The following is a 22019-nucleotide window of genomic DNA, read 5'->3' on the forward strand; positions in this document are numbered from 1 at the left end:
GGAGCAGCCTTTCAACGCCTCTCTCTGTCTCTGCTGGCAAAGTTGACCCAGACAACAAAGTAAAGCTAGTTTTCAGCTACGAGCCGACACAGAACCCACCGTATTAGCCAGAGGTCCCTTTACTACGGTTCGGAGCCGCGGACCTTCAGTAACAGTAATAAATCACAGCAATAGTACATTCATGTAGTTGTAAACAGCATGATAATATATTAAGTAATCCAAAGTATTCAGAATACGTTGCTCTCATTGAGTAACGTATTCTGAATACTTTACAGAATACATTTTGGGGCATGTAATCTGTAATCTGTAATGGAATACATTTTAAAAGTAACCTTCCCAACACTGCACACAGAAAAACATAATTACTGTACAGGGACTAAATAACCTCTGATATGATGGCAGGTTTACATATATGTTGGATTTATGCTGATTTCTCTCAGATTTTCTCTCAGATTTGATGAATCTCGCTGATATATGAGTATATTTAGACATAATTTACTGATTGAGACTTAAAAGTAAAATCTGTACAGATAAAGCCAGGTAAGCCAGGCTACCATCAAGCTTATGAATATGTAATGCAATGCCTTACTGGAGGAATTTAGGCTGCTGAATTCTATAATTATATTAAAATGTAGCTGCGTGACTGAGGATTAAAGTTACAGCTCTATTTACAAATGAAGCAGCCGATTACAGCTACATGTCATGGAGGATTTGGACGTGGACAATCACAGTGACTTGAGTTTTCATTCCTGATTTAAAAGGAATGAAGTAAAACATTCCTCTCCACGTCTCCATTGTACTCTTAGCTGACCTGGCACTAGCAATGTTTGTGGCACCAATCCAAGGAGGTGAACCTCTTGAACTTCACTCTTTTTTTGCACTGCTTTGATCTTGTATGCTCTAGGAAATGAATAACCAAAAATTGATTGGTTGTGAGATGAAAATAGAACAGTGAAGGAAAACCTGCACGAGACAAAGTGTGATGTGATCTTATTCTTTTAAAAGCAAGTGTTTCTTTGTTTGCCCCCCCCCCCCCCAGAAGAAACAGGACATTTTGAATTATGCCATGAATCACAAAGCATTGCACTAACATGAATCATGCATATCACAGTGTTTTTCCCGGAGTGAAATACCAAAGGTTTATTTACAAGAACTCCTTCTTTAATCCTTGTTTATTAAGGTTTATTGAGGATAACAGTGTATCAGAGCAGCATTAAAGTAAAAATACAGGGAATAAATGAGCAGTATTTGTTTATATGGCACTATCATCTCTACTACTATCACTATTTTACTCTATCAGACTTATTAAAAACACCACTTTTTTTCTCCATTTATTAATTTTATCAAACTGTATTAGAACTGCTGTTAAGTATCAGTGTTATTTAATATGAGTGTTTATGTGACAGTACACTGAACACGTGTGTTGGCCCCCAACTGCAAACTTTTATTCTAATTTTATATCTGACTTACTGTATAAACCTGTAAAAACTCCTCCAGCCAAATGAATCAATAAATACACAATTAAAAATACAGCTTTTATTGAAAACAAATCTTAGCAAAAGTTTTAATTTGTATTTTTTCCCCTCTCTGTGTTATTTTCTAACTAGTGTAAAACTTGAAGCCGGTTTGTTGATGAGCTTAAAGAACTATATCGTCTGGCGGAAGACTATGCCTGCTTCCGTTTTTTTGAACCCTTTTGTTGCTAAATGTTATTACTATGTGTCTGCTGCGAAAACATTGCTTTCTAATAATGCGCGCGTCTGGTGTGTCGTCGTGCTAAGGCAGAAAGCGCGACCTCTTGCGGTTGAAAGGCGGCGGTGCAGCATCATCGCGGCGGACTAGCGGGACAAAGCACTTGTTCAGAGACCGCTCACTGCGCCTCTGTGCCGGGGACAGACGGCTGCTGCAGACGGAGAAACCACTTCAGCGCTGCTTTCAGATAGAGGTTTACTTTAAACAGAGAGACGCATTTTTCTACGGGCGCTTTAGTTTTCCAAACAGCTTCACACTTTTAAAGGAAGGAGAGTTTTGACAGGAAATAAGGGCGGACACTGGTCAAGTTTCTATCCCCCCCCCCTTCGGCGACCTCAGGTAAGATAACCGTGAGGTGGATAGAGGTAATGTTAATAGCAGACTGTGACTTTTTTTGCCTCTAAGAAGTGAGGTAACTTTCTTTAATGTCTCATAAAGTTGTTCATACTTGCCGCTGTTACAGCGAGTGTCGGATTTACATTCGTTACTTCGACAGGTGGGCTAACGACCCCCGAGAGTCCTGCTAGCTAGCTTACGTACGGTACATAAATCTGTTTAAAACTACCAGAATCCCTGTTGTTCGAAAGAGCGCGAAACCCCCGCCTGTTTTGATTTCACGACGAGTATTTAGTTTGAAGTAAAATAAATCACGGTTAAATCCAAAGTACTTGAAGCATGTAATCGGTTAGACCGCTGTGTTGTGTTGGTGCTTACCTCAGTGATGTATGTACCCAGGTTAGCGCTTATGAATATAAATACATGTGTGTGAAGTTGTGCTTTGGCCATGCAAAATACTGCACACCTTACAGCGCCTTGATCTTATCACCCTTCATATTTAAAGCAGAGCTACTCTAATGGCTGATCCGACTCTTAATGCAACCTTTATTAAGACCGTGTAAGCGTTGTAGACACCAGGGGTCTGTTGCCAACCTCCTGCTTCAGTTTGCCTACTTTTTCCTCAATCAGCTGGTTATTCTGTAAAGTCATTGTTGGGGGTCCGTGTGCCTGTCTTTGTGTCTCAGTCTGGCACGGAGAGGGTTTTAAAACCACCAGGTGAAACACGTCCCTCAAGCTTTTTTCGTGTTAGAGCATTAAAAGAAAGCTGTGATTATTCCCCACAGATTTTATGGTGCAGGAGCTTTGTCAGTGGGTGTTTTTGAGCAGGAAGTCTTGGCTGACTCCCGTGTGAGTGTGCCAGTGGGTCGCAGCCTACATCGGGCAGGGGTCTAATAGTTTTTGACAGATGTACGGCATGTGACTGTATAACTGGAATTCCTTTATGAGCGACGGATGATAGAGACTCTGTGTTGTAGTGGTGCTCAGACTGTGGCTGGTGGGCGTCTGACGTGACCTGACTTCGGTCCAAGCACTGCGCTCTCTGCCCAGCCTCAAAGTGAGCCAGGCAATCCAGTGTTAGACAAACACATGTACTTCTACTGCTGTCGGTGTTGTAGTACTCCTGCTACAGTAGTTACACTGTATCCAGGCCAGTATTGGGAGAAAAGCTTCCCAATAAGTAATCCCCATGTTTTTGTGGGCTATAACAATCATTGTGCTGCAGCCACAAACATCTTTCTTGTTCATGTACAAGCTTTTAATCTGAAGTAGTAGTAGTAGTAGTTTTATTATTTATTTAAAACAGAGTATTTTAAGCATGTAGTGGCTTGTTGGCTGATTTCTTCCTGAGATGACCTGAGGTGCTCTGCTTTTGCTAGTGCAATCAAGTGGAAATTTTAGGGAGAAGCAATTAAAAGTGAGGTAGAAGTCACGCAGTCAGAGCTGAGTGGTGTGGACATACAGAAATGATTTTACTGCTACAATATAGCCTCCATTATTAACATTGCATTAATAATATATCCTACAGCACTGATATTGCATTAAAGATGTTTATTAAAGCTATTGCCACCATATTAACCTTTTTATTACATATAATTATTTTATACACATTGCATGTTTGTGCTCATTCAGAGTTGATGCTCAGTCTATTAAAGAAGGTTTTAAGCTTTGTGAAGACATAGCGCTTCACAATCTATTGTGTAGGTGACTTGGAGCACAGGAGGATTGCGTACACGCTTACAAACACATAATCCTGCCAGGCCAAAGGCCCGAAATTCATTTAGCTTCTAACTGCATTTCAGTTTGCTTGGTAACAGATGACAGAAGACCAGTCAAGAAAGGACAAGCCCTCTAGACCATCTAGGCTTGAAATTTATTGCCATGTATGGCAGGTGTTCTAGAAAGAGGAACTTCTGTGTCTGTTTTTTGCCATCTCAGATGTACCATTTACTGTAATCAATGTATTTGACCTGTAATCGATGCGAGAAGGGGCGTTAACCCCGATGTTATAAAAGCATTTTCAAGTGTATTCATAGGAGGAGACGTTTGCTGATGTGATGCTGCAGACTTCTCCTCCTGCGTTCATTCAAACTCATTGTTTGATTTCACTCTTCTGAGCCTCTGTTGTTTTGTTTCATTGCTCAACATTTATTGAGTTCGGGACAGTGGGCTGCTGTAAAAAGCTAAATTACCGATATAAACAAACAGTAGCAGGAACTAAACGAGCACCCAGCTGAGAATAAAGGACATGCTCATCCACCTGTACCCCCCTCTTTCTGTTTTTCTGTTTTCTGCCTCCGTCCGTGCAGCACAGAGGAGCCCTTGTTTGATCGTCCCGGACACTGCCCCAATTTTCTCTCTCTCTCTCTCTTTTTTTTTTTCTAACTTTGGTTTCATAGCAACACTGTTCCCGTGACGGGCAGCCTTGACTTTTGGCCCTCCTGCTCCTGAAACAAAGACAAGGAGTTATGGAGGGCAGGAGAGAAGCGGGGGAGAGAGTTAAGAGACAGGGCAATTGTCAGGGGGTTGAAGGATAAGGAGGACCGAGGGAGGGTATAATGGGAAGGTGTCTGAGATGGAGGCTCTGAGGCGAGACCTCTTCTTCCATTGTGTTCACCCGAGTCCCATAAAAGAGAGCAAGAGTTATGACACTGTGGGCAGTGCCAGGGACTGTGTCTCTCTCTGTGTGTCTAAACTTCTGAATGACTCGACATCTTAGGCTTTTCCTTCTTTTCTTTTTTTTTTAAAAAATTACCAATAACTAGGGCTGCCACAAACGATTATTTTGATAATCGAATAGTCGCCAATTATTTTTGCGATTAGTTGACTAATCAGATCATCATCCATTGGACGTAAAACGTACAGCTTATTGCACCAGCAGCATCTGCTCTTATATAACTATCATTAGCTTACAGCTCGAAGTGTTTAAGGTCTGTGCTAACTAAAAATAAAGACAAGATGATAGTTTATTAAATTTTAATGAAATTTGCAGATTGTTTCGGTGAAGTTTAATAAACTCCTTGCTATCTAAAATATAACAGGACACCGGAGTAAATTCTCGAGCATCTCACACTTCTGATAATCAGCTGTCTGCTTGATGTTTATTCAGCTGTGTAAAAACTATAACTTTAATCTCAGCCAAACCGATTTACTCAGGAACAAATAAAATACTGAAAAAAGCCAAACAATAACATTTTTAAGTTATCTAAGTGACTTATATATATTTAACCTGAGTAGCGAAAGACAGCGGTGGGTTTGAAAACGATTTGCCAGAGTCCGGTGTTCTCACGGCTCTAGTGAGCCTAGCCCCCGGCTAGCTATCGAGCTAGTGGGTAACAGACGTCTCCGAAAACGTCGGAGCGCTTTTGAAAATATGTGGTGTCTTGATAAACTGAGCAGATATTTGAGGTTTACACAGCAACATTCTCGCCTGAAAATATGCTAAACGTTTATTTTGTGACCCAGAAAGAATAATATTAAAACTAACTAGCTGCCGCCATTGTTGTAAACTGCGCTGGGCTGCGCTATGAATTCTGGGACACAGCTTCTTCTTCTTCGGGGTTTAACGGCAGCTGGCATCCTTGTACATGCAGTGCTGCCCTCTTCTGTTTCAGTCCGTTATTACACTCTTAAATCCTACTACTTATTCCTGTGTCTTTTGTGATCTTACAAAGCTTCAAACGAGGCGTCGACTATTAAATTAGTCGTCGACGATTTTGATAGTCGACGTAATAGTGACTAGTCGACTAATCGTGGCACCCTACCAATAACCCCCCCCCCCCCCCCCCCCCCACCGAAACATCGCAGCACAGAAACTGAGTAAGAAAAATGTCAAACATCGTCTTCCACCAGCTCTGTACGTGTGTCTACATACTGTTTTAAATTAAACTTGAGATTCGGTTACACTTTATTTGTTGAATGATAATGCTAACTAATGAGTTGCAGGTGTAACGCTTTGTTATACTCGTATTTACACCACACACAGAGAGAGCACAGTTTTTAGTAACATAAAGGTAACAGAGGCCTCGAGGTCTTCTGCAGGAAAGCTGTTTACGTGCCTTTCAGTGAAACATGTTGGCCTCCCACTCCCTGTGCAGCTCGGTGTTAGAAGAATGGGGATTGTTATGTCGTAAACTGTGGCCTTGCAAATCTCTGTGTAGCAGAAAAATGTTTTAGCTGGATACTGAGATGTGAAATATTCAAATTGTGGACATTGTGAGGCTAGAGAGACACTTCCACAGCCTGTAAAGAGGCAGAAAGGAAAGTATTGTTGTTTGGATGCTCTCCCTGTCCTGGTACTGACGTCTCCGTAATGATTCTGACTCGGCTGCTTCAGAGACCTCATAACTGCGGCTATTCCTCTCATTTTTTCTCTGTGTGTCTTTTTCTATGTGATCTGTCCAAGAGGTGATTTTCTCAGCCAAACAGAAGGAGAAAATTGGATAAACAAAGCTTAGTTGTGTCATCATAAAACGCACTCCCTTGTAAATGGTAAAACATTTACACTGTTCCCTTGTTTGCTAGTCACACCTAGTTTTCCCGTATCTGTTCATGTAGCGTTGCTCATATCAGTTCAGCTGAAACGCAGCTCAGGACGGCTCCTCCCGCCTGTGCGCCGTACATTTTGATCTCTTTGCTGACGGACTTTTTGTGTGTGTTGTTGTTTCTCTTTACACTTTCAGACGTCTTTGAGCGATGTTTGACAAACAGCATTACGAGAGTCCACCGGTCTACAGTCCCCCTTTCACCCCTCCACCCAACAATGGCTTTGGGCCCGCGGCGAGCTTCCACGGCCCTCAGAGCGACTACAACATGTACCCACCTCCACCGGGCTCCTACTACATGGAGGACAAGCCGCAGCACTTCTACAAATGGCTGTCACCTCCTGGGATCGTCAAAGCCATGATGGTCACAGTCATAGTGCTGTGTTTGGCGATATTCGCCTGTGTGGCTTCCACGCTCATGTGGGATATCCAGTACGGGTACGGCTCGGGAATGGGTTACTACGGTTCTGGGATGGGCTACGGCAGCGGCTACATTGGAGGCAGCTACGGCTCGGGCTACGGTGGTTACGGCGGATACGGAAACTACTACGGCTCCGGCTCCTACATTTCTCCTTACTCGGCCAAAGCTGCTATGATTGCCATGGCAGCCATTAACTTCGTAGGAGCACTGGCCTTCTTCATCGCCAGCTTCTCTAAAACCAACGCAGTCCGCGGCAGAAAGTACTTCCTGGCTGTCTTGATATCCAGCGTTTTGATGGCTGCCCTGCAGGTAAAACTGCTCTTTTTTTATTAACACACACAGAGAGGAGTTCAAGTACTTTGGTGAATAATCTTCTGAAAGCATAATATTCATGTGAAAACTTTATTTATTTGTCTCCTCAGTGTTTGCCAGGTTGTGCTATCATAACTGTAAAATATGGCAAATAATCAGTAAAGCAAAGAACTCTCGACAAATTCAAACTAAACAAGGTACAAAACTAAATAAAAACATCATTGCTGGACAGTTTTAAAGCTGTAAATATATTTTTACTAATTTTCTGGAGATAATAGAAGAGAACCTTCATCTGATGGAGCGAACTCTGACTCTGTGCTTCTGCATCACAGAGGAGACTGAAACATTTCACTTTACTTTAAATACGTCAATTATTTACAAAAGCTAGCATAACATGGTGAATAATGTACCTGAGAGCTTTACACAGCATGCCTCATTCACACAGGTGCTTTCTGTCTAGCGTTCACACACATTTACACTCCGATGGATGCAGAGAGCAACTTGAGGTCAGTATCAAGGATATTTGGCAGCCAGGGATCAAACCACCAACCTTCCAGTTATTCGATGACCCGCTCTGCCTCCTGAGCTACAGCCACCCCAACGTGACCCGAGCTCCCTCATAAACCTCCCGTTTAGGACAAAACCTTTTGTAGTCGTTCTCATCAGCTGTTTGACAAAAATCCCCAACTCCCCTGCCAAAAGAGCTCAACGTTTTCATCATCATGCAGCTAAAATAATTTTAGCTGAAGACATATACTTAGATTGTTGTTGCACAGACAGTAAAGCTTAAAGGGAAATTAATTTACAGTCATCACTGAATCTCTCTCACACACACCATGTTTTCATATCTTTGTGGGGACATCTCATTAACATAATGCTTTCCCTAGCCCCTTACCCTGAGCCTGACCCTGAGCCTGACCCTGAGCCTGACCCTGAGCCTGACCCTGAGCCTGACCCTGAGCCTGACCCTGAGCGTAACCTAACTGTAACCCTGACACGAAAACCACATTTTGAGCCTCAAAAATGTCTTCAGACTCGTGGGGATTTTGGTCCCCACAAAAATATGAATAGAGGGAAACAAACAGATTGTTTAGCTTTAAGTTTGTAATATTGGGCCTGTAGACGGTGTCGTTGTCCACTGCAAACAGCTGATAGTCATTGTGATACTGAGCTCAGTGATGTAATGATATAATAAGTAGAGGTGGGAATCACCATACATCCCACGATACGATATTATCACAATACTTAACACACGATACGATATTATTGCAATTTTTAAAAATATTTTGCGATATTCAGATTCTGTACATAAAGGTAAACTTTATCAATATTCATTTTCTCTAATATCAAAGTCTCACACTCAGTCTTTCTCTCATTTCAGTTTGATTGTTGACAAACTGAACGGTTTGTATTACAGTCTAGTCCAACTTAACTGAATCAACCATCTGGTACAATTATAGCTATTCTGAACTATGCAGTTTATGAAAACTATGCAGCCCCTTCAGCAACTGAAGAATTTGAAAGTAAATTAAAACAAAATATAATTTTACATTAAATAAAAAAGTTTTAAACTTCATTAAAATAAAACATGTCTTAAATTAAAATAAGTAAACTGTCATGTTTATTGCTGCCATAAACAAGTTAAACACATTTGGACAGTGAAGGAATGTCAGGATTCTTGCTCAGAAAAAGGATCAACATGCTCTGAAGTCAGAGCACAAAAACCTTTTTGTAACAAAATATCGATTTCTGCTGTCCCTGTATCCATACATTATTAGCAAACAAAATATCACCATGCTACACAGTATCCATTTTCCCCCCCACCCCTAATAATAAGTCACATGCACAGATGCGTACATGGACAGCAAGCATCTCTGTGAGAGCTCTGCTCTTTCAGGTTAATTCAGGTGGATAGTAAACTGGAACTCCATTAGGATAATAAAGTGTATTTTTTAACATAATCATATCATCATCAGTATTTTCCTGCAAGCTTCCCATCTCACTCCTACGCTGACAGTCAAAACTGGGAACGCCTTTCTTTGTTATGAATAGTATTTAAATTTGGATGTTTTCTAAAACCCTAAATACCAGAAACATAATTTGAAGCCGAATACTTCCACTCTTCACTCTGTTTAACCACTGCATACAGATGTTAATCCAGCACCATTATGTTTATTGAGCTCAGTGCACAGAGCTCGACTCTGGAGCCAGTGTGAAGAGAGAGAGTCTTCATTTTTGTCAGAATCACAGTAGAGTCTGACTTTCTGTGCTGACCTGTTTACTCAAGCTTTCACTGTTGTTTCATTCATTTACTGTTAACATAAATATTTATTTTTTTAAAATGATTCCACTTGATTTAACTATTAAATACATACTTATGAAAGCCAGAGAGCCAGTGAACATTTGTTAGTCCAACGTGGAAGGTGTCTGTCTCCTCCTTGTACTGTAGCCTTTGGACTCACAGTGTGTTCTCCACACATGTGATAAGATTGCTGCTGACTGTTTGCCATCATGTAATCTGATGCTGCTGCCTCTGAAACATCTCTTAATCAGCCCTCAGATGTCACACGTGTCTTTACTCTGACACTAAATATGTTGGTGCACTGTTTGTGTCTTTCAGGGCATCATAAACATCGTCTACATCGTGGGGGTAAACCCCATGGCCCAGAGCTCCTCCAGTATGATGTACAATCCAATGCTCATGATGTGCCAGAATCTTTACCAGACCAGTTACTCGCAGATGGGAGGAGTGGGAGGCTTCCCCATGTACAACCAGTACCTGTACCATTACTGCTTTGTGGACCCACAGGAGGTCTGTAGCTATATTAAATAAAGGATTTGTTTCCAGGATTATTTAGTGATGATGCTGCCTGATGAACCTGTTTATTCTGAAATGGTAAAAAGTCTGTGACAGGTTTTCTTGATTGATTTGTTTTTTAATTATTTCTGTTTATCAACCGTTTAAAAGTGAAAACAGTAACGACTTTAGTTGTTTTCTATTATCTGCTTGTTAAAACCTGTTCAAACGGTGGAGTAAGTGAGATTTCCTTCTCATATTAGTTCTGTGCAGCATTGTGACTCATAATGTTGCTACACATTTGTACTTTTTGTACCAGGATAAACCAACTTTATCTCGGCGCTTATCTCTTTCAAAATGTACTCAGACTCATATTCTTGTCGTTACCAGGGAATTGCAATGGCATGTGGATTCCTGGTTGTCTTCGCCTTGAGTGTTGCTGCTTTCTTCGCTCAGAGGACGAGAGGGAAGATCTGGCGCTACGGCAAACCGAATATTTACTGGGAAGAGCCTCTTGTTGGTGGGAAGGCCTCAGAGGGCAGAGATGTAGAGGACTGGGTAAGAGACAACAGGATGGTGGACACAGTTTAATGAGTTTAAATGGAGGATTTAAAAAACTAAATCGCATTTCCTTCCTGCATTCCTGCATTTCCTTTGCCCCAAACTAGCCTAGAGTCTATGCATGCAGAGCTTGGAGTCAAGTGAGCAGAGTTTAGCCTCAGGTGGAGCACAGCAATCACAGACAGATTTGATTAGACGATGAAACGCTCGACTACAGCAGGGTTTGTTTTGTGTCTTTTGCATAAACGATTAAGCCAACTTGCTTTACCTCTCTGTCACAAATCATGTGATTTGTTGCTAAATGGCAGCGAAGTAGGTGAGCAGGTAAGCTGTCAGTGACGTATTCACCTTGTGTAGATAGTCATCAGTGATAATGACAGGTAGGCGATTGTGGTGACCTGTAAATAGCCAAGCAGAGACTTGCACATGCCCTATTTTAGTTTGATTACCCCTGCTGTTTGTAACATATAACTCGCGTCGAGAGACAGTTGATTGGTGTCGATCGCCAGTTTACTTCTCTCATTTGCTTTTATTGCCTGGCTTTATGAGTTCACAGTCCAAGAGGAGTTTCGTGTGTGATGTTGTGAAGGGTTCAGCAGGGAAACAGTAACGCTAAACTCAGTGTTTCCTCTGACTGAGTCACTTTGTTCAGGGTCAGGATGATAGCAATCGGTGATTGTTTGCAAATGGCCTACAACCTGGTTTCACTCTGAATAATCATTAACCACCCGAGGAGACGGTAAGCAGGCAGGTGGTTTCTAGAGAGCCTGCCGCTGTGTTTTTCTAAAAGTCCACAACCTTTCAGTCATGCAGGACCAGGCACTGAAACGTGGGCCGATAGTGAATGAAAGCATCAAGAGCGCCGTGTAAGAGATTTAATTATAGTTCCTAACCAGCCGTAACAGGATAGTCTGATGAATTAAGGATGCAGAGAAACGTGCGCTTTTATCTAAGAAATGTTTTCAGTCACGTAATGTACTGCAGGCTTCCGGCACAGCACCTCATCACACTAATGGTCTTTATTTCCTGTTCCCATCTAGTGTTTGTTCAAACATCATCCGCTCGAATGTCAGAAACAGATAAATATACAAATGTGGCGCATAGCAGATACATGCCAACTACAAAAGAAAGAAACAGATTAATTATGATGTTAATGATTAAACAGCACACAGTGGTTCACACTGTTGCCTCATAGCGAGAAGGTCCTGGGTTCAGTTCCACCATCAGGTCTTTCTGTGTGGAGTTTGCATGTTCTCCGGTGTATCCTCCCTCTCGCCTGCTACATAGACTGCTACATTCTTGCCTAATATCATTTGATTACACTGGTGTGTCGAAGGACGCTGGGAGTCACAGTGTATCTCTTGCAAAGATACCTGAAGTTCCACCAAACAGACGTGTTGCACTGGTGAGTGATATAGAGCCGTTTGTTGTTGAGACAGCTCGTCGTTCTCGAGAGTGTAACATAGCACGCAGAGGTGTACAGGCAGAGTGAATGAGATGAGCCCACAGTGACTCGCACTGCTGCCTAATAATGGAGCACAGTGACGTCATCGAGCTCGTTGCAGGAGCAGCGATGAAGTCTCTTCACTGGAACAAATTTCTCCGGGAAGTCAAAACACCAAAGTATGTTTTTAGTCACAGAAGAGTTTGTACAGTAAGATGAATGTTAGAGGATTTAATGATCAGTGGGAGCAGATAATTATAAGTTTACAACATGTATGATCTGTAGTCTGTGCGTCAAACTTCCTGCATGAAGACTGCGCTCTATATGAAGCAGCCAGCGTGTGCCAGTGTCTTTCTCCTGCCCTTACGTTCCTTATATTACTATCATTATAATGATGACAGCCAGTCACATTCACACTGCAGGCTTTTTTATTACTTTGTTGACACACTACCTGTGTCTCTGCCACAGAATGAGTCATCAGCCTCGTTTGGCTCCTTTAAGCACCAGGCGAGTGACAGTCTAAGGCTGTGGTCGGTCTGAGATTGGACCCGTCTCTGTTGTTGAGCTCAGGGAGGCCTGGCTCGCTCTGATGACCTCACACACAAGCTGCATTCAGCTCGCCCGAGGTGGTGCGCTGCATTGTGTCTGCTGCATGAGGTCATCAGAGTCGGTTCCTGCAGGGCTGTCTGCAGCATCCTGAGCTGCTTCACAGTTAGAACATGTTCTCACAGGACATTAAGCAGCGTGAACTCAACATAAGAATGAGAAAATATTGGTGAGAGGTGGAGAGCAAAGAATCGGTTACTCTTCCACATTATCACCTCGTGTCTGAGTAGTTAACTCTCTGATTAGTCACTGCTCTAACAAGTTTCTGTAAAGACCATCATCTCTGCTTAATTACCTCAAATAAAAAGTTCCTTAAAGTTATGCAAGCCGACCTTTCCCGGCTGACACAGACACATCTCCTGATTTTCTGCTTTTAACGGAGACTTGAGCCTTAAGAGTCTCCATCAAGACTCTGCTTCTTTGTCTATGCCCCCTAATTCCTTCCTTTGTTGACATGCACTTATGCCTCATTTATACTGCTGCTCCATGGGTCACCGCCTCCTCATCAACATCCAACATTGCCTGCGAGACATTTTTTTAATCTTCCTGTCAATCTTTGCCTCCTGGCTTTGCTTCAGCAGGCCCAGCACTCTCAGACATTCTTACCGTGCTCGCGCTCACAGACGCTGTGCTTCTCACTGAGAGGACATTGTTGAGATTCCTCCAACAGGATTCTCCTGCAGCTGCATGAAGCCCTGCTCGCCCCCACCCAAGCGCTCCACCCAGTGTGATTATTGTTTTTTAGGGGCAAGGCTGATGTTTAGCTCTCAGGAATTTAGCGACGTACCACCTAGAGAGCGGAAAACCTGGTCGATGTTATCACAGGAGTAGAGCTGTGTACGGTGGTTGGTTAGTAAACCCTCAGAGCGAGGTAGTAGAGATAGTAGAGATAGTAGAGCGCGTTTCAAGGCTGCTGCTTTGTTTGCAGGTCTAATCATTGATACACTTAGTGGATTAAACACTGACCGGCCCTGAGGCCTTCACTGTGAGGAAAGCCGTCACGCTGTCACCTGACCTCACAGGAAGGACTTGGAAATGCAGGGAAACGTTTCGACTCCTTTTGTTTAACGACAGACAGGAAGGGCAGATCCGTTCCAGGTGTCCGTGAAGACGTGAGAGAGTAGAAAGAAGTGAAGCATTGCTGTGTGTGTCATTCACTGCTTTAAGATTTAAGGATCTGAAACAGGCGTGCAGTAAAACAAACATTTTATTGCAGTCTGAAAGAATTGGTTTATTTTTGGCTTAGTTTTGATTCATAATTCACCTCCTGTAGCTCTCCTTTGTTTTTGCTCTCCTGAGCTTTCCGTGCACTGCGAGCCGAGCTGCTCAGTGTGGAGTTGGATTGCAAAGTGCAATTTTATGCCTGACTGCTCACTCAGACTTAAAGTACTAATTACTAAACTTTTATCTCTTTGTCTTTGTCTTTAAAAGCCATCATTGAAGCCAACGCTTTCCTTTATCACTTCCTACTTTAGTATATTTCACTGCTTCAAAACTTTACTAAGTAGAACTAGTAAATATTATGAATGACACATTCCCAGTAGATGGTTTTGGTGTACCCGATGTGTTAGAGGAGAAACGAGGCCGTGTGCTGGTCTGGACTTTGAGTGCTTCAGCTGTTTGTTTGCATCTGCTGAACTTGCTCTCTCTGCTTTTTCCGTCCTGCTGAAGGTGAACAATGTGGAGGAAAGCCGGAGTGTTCAGGATGCCCCGACCCTGCTGGTGTCAGAGAAGGCAGGCGGGCCGCTTAACGCCTCAGTTAACAGCGTCGTCTCCTACTCCCCACCCAAGGTGGAGAGCAGCTCCTACAATGACGATGCGTACGACAACAACGAGTAGGTGGTTCACTTTTCTTTGAGTACTTATCTCAACACCGTGAGCTCGCAAATATTTGTCTGGCATGTAGAGTATATACTCTGTGTTATTATTATTGTAGATTGTTATTCTTTTCTTCGTGCTTCCTGATTTGTGTCACTTCAGTCAGCTGTGTGAGGTCAGAATAAGAACACACACTTTACCCTGAGCTCAGGACTTATCATTGAACATATTTATTGTATCAGAGGAAGAGAAAAGAAAGAGATTGTTACAAAATATCTTTGCCACAGATTCTTTGGCTCAATGATGCAGAATTAATCTGTTTATAATTATATATATTTTTTTTTTTTTTGGGGGGGGGTCCTCTGACAGAAAGCAAAGCCCACTTTAGAGCACATGGCTCACCCAACCATGTTAAAATCTACAAAAACATATTGCACTGCCCACAACACAGATCCGTGTGTGTGAGTGCTTGTTGGATTAATTTTCCCTTTTGTAAAAATTTCATGTTGTTTGAATTCTCTGAGGACGTCAGCAGGATATTTGCATTTCTGAAGCACCTTGTTTTTTTGCAGTGTTTGGATACAAGCTGCGTCACAAACACTTCCTTCTGTCTTTATCTATATATATATGACTGTGCTGTTAACAGCACAAAGATTTATACACACACTTTACGCTGAGTCGATGTGGTTCAGATTTTCCTCACAAGGCAAACAGAACCTGTGTTTGATAAGCAGCAGAGATGCAATGTGCACAGTTGTTTTTTTAGGAGCTTGTAATATCTGTGCCATTGGATTTGGATTCCTCCACAAATCCCCACAAACCCACAGAATTGACTGTGTCTCTCGTTCTCATTATTAAAGAGCTGTAGCTGCTTCCTGGTCACTGCGAGCCTCCATACGGCACAGAGTCAGATTGTAGATATGAGCAGCAATAATCATAAATGGGTTAGTAAAGGTCTACCTTTGCCTTCCTCCATATGGCGTCTGCCCGGGGCATTTAGGAGCACTCTTTTATTATTTTGATTATAATGTCGTTAGAGCTTTTTATCTTTGGTTAAATATTTTTAAAATGTTCGACTACACCTTTCTGTGAAAACTAAAAAAGTTAAAGGAAGCTGAGGGAAAAGGAAACAGGGTGGCAGCACACATGATCGTCTTTTTTGCAGTGACTCTGGGTCATATTGCACGATGAAAACAATCTGCTTTTTTAAATCTTAGCCTCATAATGCAAAGCCCCCTCCCCAAATCCCTTTTACATGTAATTCCAGTCTAGCTGCATAATGTAAGAAAGTAGTATCGATCATTAAATCAGAGATTAACATGGAAAAACTCTGCTGACGTTATCGATTGGTTTTGTCTGTTTCGTGTGCTCTGCAGCGTCAAGCACGTTATGGTTTAAATGCTGCTGATCTTTTCCATGTGTGGGATGATGTTTGTCATTACTGTTTCCCAAACTGATGAAAAACACAAATGCAAAAATCTCTTTGGTGAAAAACAAAAGGCTCGGAGCTCTAAGCTCTTCTAAACTTATAATCATTACCCCCTCGGGGGGGTAAGCCTGTGAAAGAAGAAGCCGCGTTCTCATGTCTTTTTTCTGCAGGTACTCTGAACGGACAAACAGCCGACCATCGGAAATGTTCTTCCACAGCGGGGGGACCAGCTCGAGCCCCTCAGAAGAGACGGGCGGAGGCCGCAAACCCTCCGCAAACAGGGGCAAGAGGCGCAGACGTAACCCAGAACTGGACGAGTCTCAGTATGAGACGGAGTACACCACGGGAGGAGAGACGGGCAATGAACTGGATGCAGAAGAATTGGAGAGGTGAGAAATAATCTTCTACTTTATCTGTGAGCTGCTCACTCACAGTCTGGATTAGAGAAGAAAATGTCATTAGGCAAAAAAGTCAGGATGGGGATTGCAGTCGAATGCTGTCGTGCCCTCGGGACCTGACCTATATTCTCTGACACGACTTAATTCCTAAGCTCAGAAGACCATGCACAGTACCTTCATTTACGGAAAGTGCAGGGAGAACATCTCTTGATTTGAAACATGTACGTTTAAAACGGTAAAGTTACAGACACTGAAAGGACGAGAGGCCGCGGCGTTTCCCTCGTTCTGTCCAGGAGAGCAGTTAATCCTCTAAAGCATGCCGCCTCACATGAGCTGTACTCGGGAATAATTAGAGAAGTGGGACAAAGGTACAAGGTCCATTATAGAGACAGGATATTTACACTGTGCATGGTTACATTTATTCACACTTTCAGTATCCCAGAGCGAGACATTTAAAGTTGAACTCGCCACAGCTGAACTTTCACAGTGTTTCTGTGCTGAAGGAATATCAGTCATTCTTTTATGCTGGCTTTGATCACTTGGCCTGGACGCTGAGCAGCAGCTCACCTTTTGCATGAAAGAAAGGGCGTAAGCACTTTACACCTTTATGGGCCTTAGGGCTGCCACAAACGATTATTTTGATAGTCGACTAGTCACCGATTATTTTTGCGATTAGTCGACTAATCAGATCATCATCCATTGTACGTAAAACGTACAGCTTATTGCACCAGCAGCATCTGCTCTTATATAACTATCATTAGCTTACAGCTTTAAGTGTTTAAGGTATGTGCTAACTAAAAATAAAGACAAGATGATAGTTTATTAAATTTTAATAAAATTTGCAGATTGTTTCGGTGAAGTTTAATAAACTCCTTGCTATCTAAAATATAACAGGACACCGGAGTAAATTCTCGAGCATCTCACACTTCTGATAATCAGCTGTCTGCTTGACGTTTATTCAGCTGTGTAAAAACTATAACTTTAATCTCAGCCAAACCGATTTACTCAGGAACAAAATAAATACTAAAAAAAGGCCAAACAATAACATTTTAAGTTATCTAAGTGACTTATATATATTTAACCTGAGTAGCGAAAGACAGCGGTGGGTTTGAAAACGATTTGCCGGGAGTCCGGTGTTCTCACGGCTCTAGTTAGCCTAGCCCCCGGCTAGCTATCGAGCTAGTGGGTAACAGACGTCTCCAAAAACGTCGGAGCGCTTTTGAAAATATGTGGTGTCTTGATAAACTGAGCAGATATTTGAGGTTTACACAGCTACATTCTCGCCTGAAAATATGTTAAACGTTTATTTTGTGACCCAGAAAGAATAATAAGAGTAATATTAAAACTAACTAGCTGCCGCCATTGTTGGAAACTGAGCTGGGCTGCGCTATGAATTCTGGGACACAGCTTCTTCTTCTTCGGGGTTTAACGGCAGCTGGCATCCTTGTACATGCAGTGCTGCCATCTTCTGTTTCAGTCCGTTATTACACTCTTAAATCCTACTACTTATTCCTGCGTCTTTTGTGATCTTACAAAGCTTCAAACGACGCGTCGACTATTAAATCAGTCGTCGACGTAATCGTGACTAGTCGACTAATCGTGGCAGCCCTAATTGGCCTCCTCATACTGGCTCTGTTTCAGGATCCAGTTTAAAATGTCAGCACTTGTCTTAATGGTTTGGCGCCACCTTATTAAACTATCACACACTGAGGTCTGTGAGCCAGCTGCTCTTGGATATTCCTAGATCCAGATTCAGTTCTAGTTGAGCTGGATTTTATTACAGAAAAAGCTTTTTTTTTTTACTTAGTTTTATTTAATGATTTTTAGCGTATATTTGCAGTTGATTTGGTGACTGTTATTATGGTGCATATGCTTATAAGCTGGTTGTTTTAAATGTGCTGTAGAAGTAAACGTTTACTTGACTGATAGAGTTGATAACTCTGCATTTTGACTGGTCGAGATTTATTTGCGATGCTGATGTTTGTCTTTCTTTCCTTTGCTGTCTCTCCATCATTTATTCCTCTGCACCACCTGCCTCCCTTCATTCTTTTCCTCCAGCGTGTACCCAGAGATAACATCGGATGATCAGCGACACGATTATAAGAGAGAGTTTGACGCCGACCTTCGGGAGTACAAGCGGCTGTGTGCTGAGATGGACGACATTAACGACCGGTTGAACAAGCTCAGCCGGCAGCTGGACACGCTGGACGACACCTCAGCCAAATACCAGGTGAGATGAAACCTCTCCTCAGAAAGTCACGACACGGCTGAGCTTGGACACGGAAAGGAAACTAAAGCAGGATCATAGAGAAGCTTCCCCTCAGTGGAACTCATTTCACATAATAAATACGATCCTGGACCTGCAAAGACGACAAAACAAACATTTACATTTGTTCTATATTTGATGTATTTATTGTGTTTGTCACTTAAAAAACTGCGATGATAAAGTCCGCCTTGGTACCTACTCGGATCGACTCGCCACAGTTTTCAGGGTTTTCCATCAGGTCATCGTACCTGCGACCCGAGCAGGTACTAAAATGTGATGTCGTCAGACTGCACGCCACTGATTGGCTGGTCAGTGGCGTTATTCGCGGAGTCACGAGTTGCGTTCCCCAAGCGTGACAAGGAGCCACACAGACTAACCTGCAGTTTATATCGTCGCCTCAACGTTCGTGGCGCATACTAATTACGCAGCAAGACACTTGGATGCGTTGCTATAACAACGATCACGCCAAGGTTATTATCGTTAACGAAAACTAACGAAATAACAAAAACTAGAAGTGAAAAAACATTTTCGTTAACGGAAATAAAAATAAAAACAAAAAAAGGAAAACTAACTAAAACTATAATGAGTGTTCACAAAACTAACTAAAATTAACTGAATTTATAGCAAAAATGTGTTTAGTTTTCATTGATGTGTGCGTGTCATACAATAGTCAAGGGTGAAAATGAAGTTTAGCTTCCAGATTGTTTTCTTGCTGTGTCTCATTATGCCAGCAGGTGGCAGCACGTTAGTCGAGTCGTCTGTGTTGCTGCTCCGTCCACGCGCAGAATCATGTCAGGAAAAGTCGGGAGCCAGAGTCCAATTTGGGATTACTTTGAATATGACTGTGTTTTGGATAAAGCAAGTGTCTTGTAGTGGAAACAGACAAATTATGAGGGACATTTCTAAAGGGAAAAAATCCCACAAACCTTAAAGTGCACTTGAAAAGCTCACACAAGAAGGCTAACCTAGCTTAGCTTGAGAAGGTAAGGGAGCACACTCAACCCTCATCCCCAGAAAACAGAAGCTAACCCCAGGCAAGGCAGCGTGATGCATCCCGAGACAACAGGACGGGGATATCTACACAACTGTGTGAGTCAATTACCTTCAAAAAGTTTATCAATTCACTTGAACCAAAATTACGAACACCCGGTGCTGCGAGAGTTAATAGTCTCATTGGGGCCAAGATATACATTTTATAGTTGCCTGGTATCAATGGTTGTTCATCTGCCTTTATTTATTTAAAGAACCCATAGGTGGGAATGTGAGTTGTCTGTCTCTGCGTGTTAGCCCTGCGACAGACAGGCGACCTGTCCAGGGTGCAGTATGGTAGCTGGAATAGCAACATACCCAAGGATGAGCAGAATGACTGATATGATGAAACTGGGATTTTGTTACACTTAATTATTGCAAACACAACTAAAACTATAACTGAAACTAATCAAAACTAAACTGAAACTAAGGATTTTCAAAAAAATAAAAACTAAACTAAACTAGCAAACAATTGGTAAAAACTAATTAAAACTGATATAAAATTGAAAATCTGAAGTCAAAACTAAATAAAAATAAAAACTAATGAAAATTGCAAAACTATTAAAACCCTGGATGACGTACATTAGGTGGTTTTCAGTTGTAATGGAAAACCAGTCGATCATCTATATTAAGCTCCTAGAGTCACACGCAGGAGCCTTTTCCATCATTACTCGTTGGCTTTTAGAAGCTGATCGGTCCCTCGCTGTTATAAACATACTAACGTTTCTGAGAATTGTTACAGGGAGTTATGCTAATATCAGAGTTTTCCATTAACTGTCAGTTTTTGTAAGGTTCATTTCTCGGATCACAACTCAAACATGTCTGACTTTGTAGTCTCTCGACTTTGACCTGGTAACCGATCCGTCGATGCTGCGCGACTTGGCCTTTATCGAGGGTGAAGAGTGACTCAGAGCCACTGTGTTAAAAAAGTCATTGCTTATTAAGCTCTCTGTGCATAAAAGACACAAAATGTGAGCTTTAATGTTTTCTTTGTGCATGACGATCACACCAAACCTTATAACCTCTGTGTTATTCCCCAGATTGTAGCTGAGGAATATAACCAGCTGAAGGACCTGAAGCAGGTGAGGAGACATATCAGACATTTTTTTATTAACTCACCTAAAACAAACATTATTTATTATTATTAAAGACCTTTGACCCAAAGCTGTGTGGAGTTTTTGTTTTAACTGGCTTTTCTGTGCTGCGTCTGCAGACGTCCGACTACCAGGCTAAGAAGACAGCGTGCCGTCAGCTGAGACACAAACTGTTCCACATCAAACGCATGGTGAAGGACTATGACAAGAACCACTGAGGAGCACCCACTCGCCCCACAGCACATGATACACTCCAACATGCCACAAAGACTCTGCTGAGACCAAAGTTAAAGGACACACTCACGCTCACGCACACACGGGGAACACGCTGCAAGTTTAATGATCTACTGTAAACAAATAATCGCTGATTTTGGGAGAGAATGAGGGGAGGAGCCTCCGGCCTGTTCAGCCTCAGTGCTTGCAGGGTACGGCTACTGCTGAGGATCAAAGGCTGCGGTTGGAGAGAGGCGGTTTGAAGGTCATTTAATAATTAGTCGCCCGAGGTAACGCTTCGCTCGCTTTTCTGCGCTTGCTCTCCGATAGGCGACTTTTCTTTGTTTTGTCCTCCACAGATAAGAGTCGGTGATGTTGTAGGCGAGCAAACACTCGCCTACAACACGTCAGCCTGTTGTAGCGAGCCTACGTCAGCCTCTGTGTGGCCGACGAACATTAGCCGAGGGTTTCTCACGTCGGCGTTCGTAACGACCTTAAATGTGGCTGAACTTAACAGCTTTCTTTTACCGTTTTTTTGCTTTTGTCGACACTGAGATTTTTATATTTTTTTACAGATGTTGTGACACCAAAACTGGCCAACAGGCTGTGTGTGGCAGTGTTGTATTGTGCGTTCTTTTAACGAGTCGTGCTCTTCGTATATATATATCAGAACAAATTTACAGTTGGTCTCTAAAACCTCGAGATTCATTCGTGCTTGTACATACTGTAGGCTCATAGTTGTGTGTTTAAACTATGCAAATTAGTCAAATTAACCACAGTGTCTATGTTTTCATCACACTCCTGAAAAACCCGCCTCGCCGTTTCTGTCGATAAGCTGAACTCATTTGATTCTTTGCCAATGAAAACGAGCTTTAATCCTCAGCGTTTGTGAAAATCTACTGTACACCTTAAATTCACGTAGACTCGCTTGTGATTCGTCTTGCATTTGTATTTTTATGAAGAACATTGTTGTCATTTTAAAAACCATTTGCGAGCCAT

General features: G+C 42.2%; 1 protein-coding gene across 2 annotated transcripts; it reads left to right on the forward strand.

The window, feature by feature from the left end:
- Positions 1-1823: 1823 nt before the first annotated feature.
- Positions 1824-21410, forward strand: LOC146499853 (occludin). Of its 2 annotated transcripts, none has more exons than XM_085136891.1 (9): positions 1824-2091; positions 6771-7362; positions 9986-10177; positions 10553-10720; positions 14445-14608; positions 16191-16409; positions 18477-18648; positions 20754-20795; positions 20927-21410. In XM_085136891.1, exons 2-9 carry the CDS (start codon positions 6784-6786, stop codon positions 21023-21025), a joined length of 1635 nt encoding a protein of 544 aa, XP_084993017.1. In that variant the 5' UTR covers positions 1824-2091; positions 6771-6783; the 3' UTR covers positions 21026-21410. The 2 variants fall into 2 exon arrangements, with proteins under 2 accessions (XP_084993017.1, XP_084993018.1); XM_085136892.1 differs by lacking the exon at positions 1824-2091 and adding an exon at positions 5888-6579.
- The last annotated feature ends 609 nt before the right edge of the window (positions 21411-22019 follow it).

The sequence above is a fragment of the Neolamprologus multifasciatus genome, chromosome 17 (genome assembly GCF_963576455.1).
Source record: "Neolamprologus multifasciatus chromosome 17, fNeoMul1.2, whole genome shotgun sequence".
NCBI classification, from domain to species: domain Eukaryota; kingdom Metazoa; phylum Chordata; class Actinopteri; order Cichliformes; family Cichlidae; genus Neolamprologus; species Neolamprologus multifasciatus.